This window comes from Zingiber officinale, chromosome 2B, assembly GCF_018446385.1.
Source record: "Zingiber officinale cultivar Zhangliang chromosome 2B, Zo_v1.1, whole genome shotgun sequence".
Classification (NCBI taxonomy): domain Eukaryota; kingdom Viridiplantae; phylum Streptophyta; class Magnoliopsida; order Zingiberales; family Zingiberaceae; genus Zingiber; species Zingiber officinale.
In genome coordinates, this window is record NC_055989.1 from 147,756,785 (window position 1) to 147,768,425 (window position 11,641).

The 11,641-nt window shown below is 34.3% G+C and overlaps 2 protein-coding genes across 9 annotated transcripts; both read right to left on the bottom strand.

Annotated features, from left to right (window-relative positions):
* Positions 1-1,662: 1,662 nt before the first annotated feature.
* On the bottom strand, positions 1,663-11,271 carry LOC122047717 (DNA primase small subunit-like). 8 transcript variants are annotated; one of them, XM_042609163.1, is made up of 19 exons: positions 10,935-11,271; positions 10,242-10,478; positions 9,940-10,080; positions 8,987-9,117; positions 5,748-5,798; positions 5,497-5,672; positions 5,333-5,410; positions 5,120-5,231; positions 4,938-5,022; positions 4,793-4,844; positions 4,646-4,707; positions 4,449-4,564; positions 4,222-4,343; positions 3,462-3,530; positions 3,320-3,377; positions 3,105-3,178; positions 2,514-2,562; positions 2,280-2,356; positions 1,663-2,072 (listed from the first exon to the last, which is right to left on the bottom strand). In XM_042609163.1, the coding sequence occupies exons 4-19, from the start codon at positions 9,102-9,104 to the stop codon at positions 2,022-2,024; spliced, it is 1,350 nt and encodes a 449-aa protein (XP_042465097.1). In that variant the 5' UTR covers positions 9,105-9,117; positions 9,940-10,080; positions 10,242-10,478; positions 10,935-11,271; the 3' UTR covers positions 1,663-2,021. The 8 variants fall into 8 exon arrangements, with proteins under 8 accessions (XP_042465097.1, XP_042465095.1, XP_042465096.1 ...); XM_042609161.1 differs by having other exon boundaries at positions 8,987-9,120; positions 9,934-10,080; XM_042609162.1 differs by having other exon boundaries at positions 9,934-10,080; positions 10,229-10,367; positions 10,935-11,270.
* Positions 9,930-11,253, bottom strand: LOC122048829 (vegetative cell wall protein gp1-like). The gene is made up of 3 exons (XM_042610349.1): positions 11,022-11,253; positions 10,229-10,478; positions 9,930-10,080 (listed from the first exon to the last, which is right to left on the bottom strand). The coding sequence occupies exons 1-3, from the start codon at positions 11,251-11,253 to the stop codon at positions 9,930-9,932; spliced, it is 633 nt and encodes a 210-aa protein (XP_042466283.1).
* Positions 11,272-11,641: the final 370 nt, after the last annotated feature.

An 11,641-nucleotide genomic window follows, 5' to 3' on the forward strand; every position in this document is an offset into this window, starting at 1 on the left:
TTCGGCGCACGCAGGTAGGTCGTACTCACACGCGAGTCAACATGGTTCAGTACAATCCGAGCTATAGATTTACACCCTCTTGCACACCCATGCATGAGAGAGAGTCTCTCCCCATATATTTATTTAGATCCTCAATGCATATGAATTAATATAAATCAACCATCATACCTTGAAACTCTTAATATGGGACTAAAGTCTCATTCACAATGAAGTATCTTTTCTCTTCCACTTCTTCTCCATGCACTTCTGTTCAACAAATTTATTGTTTTAAATACTTTGATTAATTTATTTTTTTAACCTTGTTTTTTTCATTAAACACTTTGATTAATTTATTTTAGATTCATAAGGAAGCAATAAATTTGCGCACTGCTGAAATCATTTTTGTATCATAGACTAGAGTCTAGAGTGGAGTAAGTAAAGATTTTCTTTCGATTAATAAAAAGAATTTGAATGATTTATTTCTTTTAAAAAAATGCATTTTATTATATTTTTTTTAAATGTACACATTGATATTTATTTTTTGAATTTAGCAAACGTGAACTTTAATTTGGTAAAATATAAATTTTTAAAAGTAAATTTCTTATAAAAAAAGTTCTATAAATATTAAAAAAATTAAAACCTGAGATTACTAATATAAAGCATGTATCGAAGGTTTCAAGAATCCGAAGTTTCATCCTAATTAATCTCTTTTCATTTTTAGATAAAAAAAAATATGAAGGTTTTAAAAATCGCTGTCTTTCGTTTCATGGGGATAAGTATCCGCTCGTAAGTTATTCGAAGCTCGATTCAATAAAAGCTCATTTGAGCTCGTTTAATAAGGCTCGTTAAGATAAATAAACCAAGCTCAAGCTTCACAATATTCGACTCGTTAGCTCAACATGTTCGTTAAACTCATAAATCAACTTTTAAATAAAAATAATAATAATTTTGATATTAAATTTATAGATTTTACATTCTACTTATAAAAATCATAGACAAATATATTAAATTTATTTATTAAAATAAAATTATAAATTTTAACAAAAATATTATAATTTTTTTAAATATATAATTTAATTTTTAATAAATATTTAAATATATAATTTATATTTATTAAGTTCATTTAGATTCGATAAAAACTCGAATAAATTCGTGAGTCATGAATATATTCGTTAAATAAAACTCGACTCGATTATAAACGAGACAAACTCAAACATCAAATAATTCAATTCAACTCGCTTACACCCCTAGATGCGAAGGTTGAGTTGCGTCAGCAATTTTTTTTTTTTTAAGTAAAATGGTAGTGTTTTAGTTAAACAAAATTTTAAAAAAAAACTTTAATGGAACAATATCGATCCACTAAAGTGATACAAAAATGATTAACATAAAAGATGCACTTGAGGCTTGATGTTCAAATGTCTATAATAATGAACTGATTGTTAGGTTGACATTCGTATTTAAAACAATAAATTGATAAAAGAATTTAATGAAAAAAACTAGGTTGAAATTATTTATTGATGAATTTTTAAAGAAACTTTAATAGCCTTTACTCAACACAGTATGAATTGCTAGTTCTATGACATTATGAAAACAAATAACAAAAACCTAATCATAACAAGATCAACTGTAGAACATACAAATCAGAAACGCTATAATACCAGAAAAGGGAAAAAAAAAAAAAGATAGGAAACTGCAAGCTATTATAAAATCCAACTGAAAGGCAAAAGATGAGTGATACTAATACAAGATTAAGTATAATAATTACTAGTGCTAATAACAAGATGGCAAACCCTATGCAACTGCAAAACCCGATTACACAAGCAAAAAAACAATGATCCAGTGACTGATACTAACATAAACATGTCAACCAAACTTCATGTGGATGATGCCACAGCATGGATATGTGCAAGCTACAAGATCAAAACAGAATCTTCAATGCCTCTACAGCAGTGATGAACACTGAGACTTATGTTCCTCGGAAGCTTACTGCACCAGTGAAAAGTTTAGTTTCATGGCCTCTGCTACAAATTTTTTTTGCACCCTCACCAATTCCTAGCATCTGTGGATTGTCTAACGTTGGAATTCATCTCCTTCTGTAACATTATAAACGGATCTTTTACAAAACTATTTGATGCATTGAACAAGTGTTTACAACCAATGAACAGCTATTATTAGGAGCTCTAATTAGGTAGGCATTAATAAAATAATGGAAGCACACATCAAAATATTCATTTTTATGGGCATCAATTTGAGCACATGAATCCTCCGGTTAATGACTGAAAAGACATTAGAGAACTCACCTTACAAGATTTCAAAAGTGCAGAAAGAAATGATCTGAAAATTTCAATTGACTTGCGAAGTGAAGTTCTTTCCCAATCTGTTATATAAAAGAGAGGGAAAAAAAAAAGAGGATTTAGACATAAATGCAATTACAATCACGCCTTGTGATTTTGTCAGGAATAGCAGCTTTCAAGCACAAAAAAAACAATAGAGAAGTCATGAATAAATGCATTTGATTATTAGTAGACACGAACCTTCTTCAGACTCAGATCTCTTATTACTCATGTTAAGCTCTTCAATAAGCTGCAATGTCACAACAATTTAATATATTGTATTAGAGAATGAAAAACTCATTTTAAGAGCTATAAACCAAAACACATTCGCACATACAAAGGGTGGCAGATCATGCCAGCAGGACTACTCAATTTTTTATTATCTTTTTAACAAAAAACATGAAAAAAATACAATAGTGGAAGGACCACCTCTGTGGAGATCAGCTGTACGAGAAAAAGTCAAGTGAAATTTTGAATAAGGTAAACTTGAGCGCCAACAGTGTGATCATGAGCCCTAAATGCAAGAGTTGATAGCTGCATTGGTATTTGATTAAAAGCCAAGTCAAATGTGGCTTGACTCCTCAGCATTTTTAGTTATGTAAGAATAATAAACATCCTGTTTGATCGTCCTACTGATATATTGACTCTATGGCTAAATATAATCATAGACAAAACTAAAGTGCATGTGTGCATCATAGACAACTAGATTATTAATTTTGCACAAAACCCCGATGAAATGCCATTGAATTCATTAGTCAAAAGAAATTGTATGCAAATGCATATAGAAGCTACCTGAGAAAGTGTTGGCACGGTGGTAGGATCAAAATCATCACAATCATTAGGATCAATAGGCACACATATACGCCCTATGAAAACACGAATATTAAACATAAACATACAACGTGCATGTAATGTCCACAATAAATACCACTGGTACAAAGAAAATAAAATTAGAAAAAGAATTTAAAAATGCCTCTGGAAGTATGGAAAAGAAGTTCCATCCAAACCTGTCTTAGGATGCACACAGAAGGGTGCTTTTAGCAAATGGTTCATGTGTTTTGATACCTGACAAGTGACAACCATAAATATATATTAAAAAAAGGCAAAGATAAATGTGAAACACAAAATATAGAGTTCGAACAAACATACCTCCATGTCAAGCCTAGGAAATGTGTATGTAAAAATAATCTCCTCCACACACCGTCGTAGCCCCTGAACCTGAAGCACATAGATGGATCACATCAAAACAGCTGAAGTTAATTTTGAGCCCTAAAAAGAAGTTACAAAGGCCTTATAATATTTTCAAGAAAAATGGCATTCTTGGTGAACTAGGGTCCCTTTGGAATATGAGAAGAATTAATAAACAGAAACTTACAGTGCCTTGAACTTTCTAAGAAAATACAATGTTTCCTAAATAGAATGGTGATAAGAAAAGAACAATCAACCATTGATTTATCTTCAAAGAATTGAAACTCACATACCCATATTCCTTCCATATGTATATGTGTGTGTGTATTTCTAAAGTTCCTTTTAAATACTCATCCACCCTTAGTTTCGCATGTACATACTCATCTAGGAAGCATTGGCTTCTGTCTGAAAGACTTCAGTCCACCCACTTGGGATTATTATTTAAACATGAATGACTCGTTTGCCTATATATAGTCGGTGTTATATGAACCTTGAATTTTCTTCTCCTGTATTATCAACATGAGTTTAAAAAAGTGTACCTTTTTTGTATTATCGTTTTCATATTTGACTTTTGAAAAGAACAAAAAAAAATGCATTAATAACCAAACTGACAGTTGTTTGGCTGGTTTTGCCATAAACTTTATAATGCTAAATCAAAAGTTAAAATAAATCAAGTAACCAATTTATGATACACTTAACAAAAAATAAGGAAAACTTTGACCTTGTGCTTCCCAGATTGTAGCACATGCTTTAACTGTTCCCAACGAGAAACATTAACATCTTCCTTTGAAATGGAAGATCTTCTATTTCCTTGCCATTTGTCAAGAAGCTCAGAAGCAATAGCTGGGAAGAAAAACAATATCAGAACAAAAATAAATAAATACAGTTCATATATAATTGTGCAATATCCCGACTCCTAGACAAGGGGCATGCCCATTTTTTACTCACAATCATCAGGTATGATTTGGAGAATCTTCTGAAATCGGTCTTCAGACGCAAATAATTTCTGGCTAAGAAGCATCTTCTTTTCAAAAGAATCCTTCAAAACCTCTGTATAAGATCGTCTAAACAAAGAACATTCTCGCAAATAAATTTAAGAGGAACCAATCACAGACATAAATGTACAGTTATCCAAATCAACATACGCAAGAAAAGGATGAAGAACTGCTCCAGTTAAATTTACTTTCTTAGCATTATTTTCACCACCCTGAACCAGTGAATTATCAGAAATACGGAATTGCATATTACAAAATAAATGCATACCATAAATGTAACATCATACAGCAAATGACCTTATTAACATGGAAGTATTCAGCAATTGATGCTCGTTGCTCATCTCTAAGCCTTGAAAGTTTTGTTTTAAAAAAAAAGTAATTAGCAACTAAATTGAATTTAAAGAAATTTTTTAACAGATGCATACAGTAAAATTTCCCTTACCTTCTTGCTCTTCCATCACAAACCCAACAATGGACACCACGGCGACCACTATATACCCATAGGATGTGATTGAAACCAAAATCCTCTGCAAAAATTTGGCATAAATCATCATAGAAGATTCAATAGCAAGATATTTAGCAGCTTGTGACTGACGAGCAATCTTGTGATCCAATAATTCAGACCTCTAAGACTCATGTCTAAAACCTTGATAGCAACATTCATTAAAGGCCAGCAATCCAAGCATACATCAGCTCCTGAGCAACAGTACCGGACATCATCATAATCTGACATGTCCTGTTGGGATAGGCAATTATGCACATTAGGTAGATGATTTAGCAAAGCAGTATATGTACATAAAATAGAATATGCACATTGCCTGAATCTTATGGGCTTACAATGTCAAAAACAAGCTCCCTTTCAATCGGCGAAAATACATTATTCCCACCTTGTGCATATGCACGCCTTTTTGCAGGCTACAAAAAACAATATACAACAGTAAGTGAACTATAAATTACTAATATACCAAGCTTATATTTATTTCTAGGAGTTTGGTTTATACATCAACAGTATACACAGGTCCAATATCAATCTTAAAAGGACACTTCTTTCTAATTGAACTCTCCATCTCGACAACATTATTAAATGACAGGAATCGAAGATATATATCATTCTCCAAAGTGAATGAAAATTCTCTCCGGCCAAAGTAGGACTGATCACAAGCCGGATGTTTTCCATCTGCAAAGAGAACATGAAACATGTTTAGACAAGAATGAACTACCTGGATTTATGTTCATAATTAGGGTCACATACCATTTCCATAAGATAGCCATCTATATATATCAACACAAGGAAAAAGCTTTCCTGACACCAAATGAAAGATGCACGTTATCACTTGAATAAATGTATATGATGAAATTTATAAGGGAAATGAATCAAGTTTGAATAAAGAGTTAAGGCAGAATGTACAGCAATTGAGCGATAGGAAACAACTGTATTAGATACATTGAAAAAAACATTTTGTCCAGTTATCAAATTATAAGTGTTTAATATAATAACGAATCATAATGATTATATATGTTGAAAGAGTAAATGTATACCATGAAATTTATAAGGAAAATGAATCAAGTTTGTATAAAGAGTTAAGGCAGAATGTACACCAATTGAAGGATAGGAAACAACTGTATTAGATACATTGAAAAAACATTTTGTCCAGTTATCAAATTATAAGAGTTTAATATAACAATGAATCATAATAATTATATATGTTGAAAGAGAAATCTACAGAAACATAATTACACCCACAAATGACAAAGTGCAAAACAAATATAAAATTTTGATTGTCAATGAAATGGTACTATGTTATATCAACTACATTAATTCACAACCAAGGTTGGGAGAAATTGAGATCACAATATCAAGCCAATGCCACTTTCAAGTTTTCCTGAAATTTGTGTTACCACACAAATGTTGGTGGAAATGAAAAGATGGCAAGTTCTTTGAGTCACCCTACGACTAAATCCTTTGAAAAAAAATAATATTATATCATATAAATTTTTTCACTTTGGCCACCTTAAATATCTAATATACTGATACTCACAATATGCATTCCTCTTTAGCAACACCCAACTTGCCTCGTCTCCACTACCATCACACACAAAACCATGTTATCCATAAAGTGTCCTATGGGTATTGAATTTACTTCCATTCCAACTAAACAAAGAAATGAACATTTCAAAATAATTTTCTATTCTTATAAGTAAACAATATATTATAGAATGGGAGTCTTGGCACAATGGTTAAGTTGCTTCCATGTGACCTTGTGATCATAAGTTTGAGTCTTGCAATGCAAGGTAAGACTGCATACAATAGACCCGATACGGTCTGATCCTTCCCCAACTCTCCACATTGGGGGGAGTTTCGTACACTAGATTGCTCTTTATAAGGTAAACAATATATTAGAAATATTAACACTTCTCCAACCATATACTTTTCATATTTTTTATACCTTATGTTATACACACGAAGTGCAAGTATCTAAGCGACACAACTATGGAGCCAAATATCAAATACAATTGTTTCTAAGTGAGGACACTCAAAAAAAGGGTCCAAATCAAGACTTGATTTCAAGAATACACAAATCTACTATACCACATAAATCTAAAATATAGCTGAAATTAATCTATTAGCTTAAATAACATGGTTTAAGTTAATATTTTTCTAGTAAAATATATTTCAAGTCATAAATTGTAAGATATTAAGATGTGTGAGCTATAATATCAAGAATATGATCAATAAATTACTTATCAATTAATTAGGTATTAATTAATCAATTAGGCAATAATTTATAATTATTGATCAATTAGGTATCAATTTATCAATTAACAGTATATTGAATATGTTACTAGCAACATATCCTAATTCTACTATAAACCTATCTCCAACCCTTGCATAGTGACATTACACCTTTTTCCTCTCCCTCTTGCCTAGGGCCACACCATTTTGATGCTAGCCTTCCCAAATGATGCAAGCTACAGGCAAAGCTTGGCAAGAAGTGAGTTTCCTCCTGTGCCTCTTCTTTCCCTTGTTAGATTTTTAACTCTTGTCTTGCCAACCAACTATCAACCTTCTCCATGCAATATAAGTTGCATGCAAAGCCCAAGGAGAGGCAGGTTTTCTCATCAGCTTCTTCTGCTTAGATGATTGCAGGCCTTTTAACTCATTTTTCTTATACCCGTATCATTATCATGTGATGTCAAGAACATATGGGCTCAGGAAGGAGAAAAGACAAATCAAAGTAAGGGATTCTACAACTTCTATCCAAACTACTTTCTCTCCTCACATGTGAAAAAAAAGAACCTCAACGCCGCAACTATGATGGAGAACTAAGGTGGCGTTTGGTTTAGGGATTTGGGAATGAAGGAATGGATTTATTCCCAAACCTTGTGTTTGGTTAATGGGAATGGAATCAAGATTTTAGAATGAAACCCAAAAACTTAGGTATTGATGAAACCCACCTCTTCCCTTAGGTTTTGATAGGAATGGGAATGAAAATTAAATTTTGGACAAAAATATCCTTAAAATATTTGTTCAATTTTTCTTTCATTTCACTTTCTCTCCCATTACACACTCTCCTCATTTTTTCATCACACTTTCTCTCTCATCATACTTTCTCTCTCCTCAATCTCTCCTACCATCTTCTCTCTCCTCATCTTCTCTCTCATCACACTTTCCCTCTCTTCATTTTTCTCATCGCATTTTTTCTCTTAGCACACTTTCTCTCCCCTCATACTCTCCTCATTTTCTCTCATCACGCTTTCCCTCTCTTCATTTTTTCCCATCACACTTTCTCTCTCAACACACTTTCTCTCTCATCATACTTTTTCTCTCCTTAATCTCTCCTATCACACTCTCTCCTCATTTTCTCTCATCACACTTTCCCTCTCTTCATTTTTTTCCCATCACACTTTTTCTCTCATCATACTTTTTCTCTCCTTAATCTCTCCTATCACGCTCCCTCCTCATTTTCTCTCACCACACTTTCTCTCGCTTCCTTTTTTCCCATCAAACTTTCTCTCTCATCATACTTTCTCTCTTATCATATTTTTCTCTTACATTCAACTTTCTCTTGCATCTAATTTTTTCTCTTATTTACCTCTAAACGTTAAAAAAAAAAATTAAGTTCATTCCGATTGAAAATATTCAGCTAACAAAACATTATTTTTAAGAATAATATTACCCATTCTCATTTCACAATACTATGATACTCATTCTCATTCCGATTCCTAGGAGTGAATCAAACGCCACCTAAGATGCCTCAGACATCTCTATTAAAGACTAACTTAAAAACCTGAAAAGTTAAAACAAGCATGTTGCCACATAAAAAAAATTACATTGAGGAAAGAAAGAAAGAGAAAAAGACATTGAATAGCCTGAAATTTATTTCCATATAAACTTTTGCGAAGAATATGAAACCATAAGTATAAATACAAATAGAGCAAATAAGAGAGGTATCTTTCTAAGCTAGAAGGACAATGGTCGAGATAACTTACCATAATACACTTTTAGATAGTCCTCAGAAAATCCATCTGGTACATTTTTTTGCGGTCGATCTGAATCATGCTGATCAATTTGCATCTCATCTTCTACCAAATTTTCATCTTTACTCATGGTAACAAGCAAGCTGCTGAGAGCAATATAGACAGTTAATAATCAAGCAATGCAACAAATTTTAAATACAACAAATGGAAAATGTTAAATATTTGGTTCAATGTATTAGGAGGCTCAATTGAAATAGTAAGTAGCAAATCATCATTCTCATTCTCCAATAATCAAGGAGCATGAAGGCATGCTCTATATATTAATATCCACTATCAAGTTCTTACATGACTGAAAGCGTTTGTGAACATGAGTACAAAAATATCACTCAAACTACATGAGTACAATATGAAAAAAAACAAATAAACTGAGGAAATCTTCGAATTGGTAAACGGACACAATGTCCTTAGGGCAATCCTCCCCGCAAAATCCAATTCCAAACACACTAGAGATCAGAACACCCTCTTCTCCAGGCCTTAAAGTGGCAAGAGAAAGGAAGTCAAGTAGAAAATTTTTGGTAGGGAAAGTAACATAATACTGCAATACATATGATGAATGATAATTGCAATGGCATCTGACTAGCTGACTAGTAACTAATAATACTACAATAAAATGAGCAAGGTTGAACTCATTCATAAGTGTTGCCCATGCACTCCCTTATAATGTAATAATGAGTAGCACAACGTGCATACTCCACATGAGTGTGACTACAAACAATATCTCGAGTCCTCCTCACCAAACAATGAATGCATGATTCAGGAGAGAAAAATATTAAAACCAGCATACCAAAGTGCACCGGCACCAAAGGAAAAAAATAAAGAAAGAAAACGAACCGGTACAGATGAAAAAGAAATTATACAAAAAAGAAAAGAGAAAAGAGAAGATGAGAGGAAGAGGTTACTGGTACGATCGCGCTGGCTGCTGCGGGCGACGAGTGGTCTCTGGTGGCGGGTTATGGTCGGTGGCGGTGATCGGCCGCGGCGGGCACAGATGGCAGGTGGCCGCGGGCGGCGGTTGCGGGAGTGAAAACTTCAGCCAAAACAAAAACCTAATCCAAACGTAGAAAGAATATAAAAGGACGGCTTCACAGCCATAGAAAGAGAGGATAATTCCATCCAACTGGCAATACTAAAACCTAATCCAAATCTACAGCCAATGTACATCTTCATACTAAACAAAACAAAACAAAAACAAACCAGTCAAGGAAACCTGGAGGTTGCTGCTCGGTCACTGCCAACTCGGTGACCTGCTCCTGGAACACGTCAGAAGAGGAAGGATCGGAAGACGGTTCTGTCAAAGGTAGAGGGGCAGCGAAGGGCCGGCGCGGCGGCGGTGCTAAGGCGAAATCACGAAAGAGCGGGGAAAATGGTTTCCCGCGCGGGAAGAGAAATGAGGGAAGATTGTCAGGCGAAAGAGCGGGACCAAAAAAGATTAGACTATTTCCACCTAAATCAATACAACATAGCACAGACAAAAGTATTCATTTTATGAAAAAAAAAAATCAGTAAGGATGGAGAGAATCAACCAATGCTCTCACAAGATAAACTACCATGGCATTAATTTGAAACGCTGTGGCAAGTTCATTGTATATTGAAGTTAGCGAGATAACAAGACCAACTAAAGAGCATCAAACAATATAATAGATTAAACAATTTATTTCAACCCACCGCATCATCAGTTGAGTATAAGGATGATAGCATGTAAATGAGAAATTTAGGTATTAAAGAAATTATTAGCGCACACATGAATAAAAGAACTTTCCCCACCAAACTAGAAATAAGGTTTGGAGTGAAAACGATAGTGCATCACACCAGCTAAAAGGTTTCGTTGAGACCAAACTAGAAATAAGGTTTGGAGTGCAAACGATAGTGCATCACACCAGCTAAAAGGTTTCGTTGATACCTTGTACTTGGCAACCTCTTCACTGACTTCCTTGAGATCTCCCTTTGTAAATATCAGGCAGATTTTACAATGCAGATTTTGCAGCACAAATCATGGCAACTGGCGACGGGGCTAGGGCTCCGGCGCTGGAGGGAGGCGACGGGGCTAGGGCTTCAGCGCTGGAGGGAGGTCGCGGGAGGGACACGGCTTCGGAGGGAGGCCGCAGGCGACGTAGGGTTTGGCTGCGGAGGAGGCGACGTTGGGAGGAGGCGGCGCTGGAGAAGGAAATCGCGAGGCTAGGGCAGGGCGTTTGGCTTTTCCGAGTTGGAGCGTGGCACATGTTTTACACGTGCGAGTGATTTTATATCACCAGTGCGGACCAGGGGCGGACAAGGGAAATCGGGACCAGAAGATCTGGCCCCCTCAAATCCAGCCCAGATCCAAGAAAGCCACCTACATATACTGATGGAAAGTAATAACCCATGTAAAATATATAGGATCATTACTCCCTACTAATATATACAAGTGATCAATCTATTTTTACGGGCCAGCCCTCCCACACATCACCTCTTATACTTATAATAGGACGTATTATTTATTTATTAGACAATGTAATTTCCGGTTCAAAAAGTTTTGATATTGCATGATAATTGAATGTAACAACATTATTAAATAACTTGATATTTAAGAATTTAAAGTCATTGAATGTAGAAAACAAAAAAAGATTT

Bases quoted from the DNA above. Each gene is read 5' to 3' on its own strand.
- LOC122047717 (XM_042609164.1), bottom strand. From the start codon at position 9,104: ATGAGTAAAGATGAAAATTTGGTAGAAGATGAGATGCAAATTGATCAG. The intron at 5,411-5,496 runs GTATAAACCAAA...TGTTTTTTGTAG, and splicing joins GACCTGTGTATACTGTTGAT to CCTGCAAAAAGGCGTGCATA. The intron at 3,378-3,461 runs GTATGTTTGTTC...GTCACTTGTCAG, and splicing joins TTCCTAGGCTTGACATGGAG to GTATCAAAACACATGAACCA.
- LOC122048829 (XM_042610349.1), bottom strand. From the start codon at position 11,253: ATGTGCCACGCTCCAACTCGGAAAAGCCAAACGCCCTGCCCTAGCCTC. The intron at 10,479-11,021 runs GTGCTGCAAAAT...GTATTGATTTAG, and splicing joins GTCGCCAGTTGCCATGATTT to GTGGAAATAGTCTAATCTTT. The intron at 10,081-10,228 runs GTTTGTTTTTGT...CGTTTGGATTAG, and splicing joins CCTCCAGGTTTCCTTGACTG to GTTTTTGTTTTGGCTGAAGT.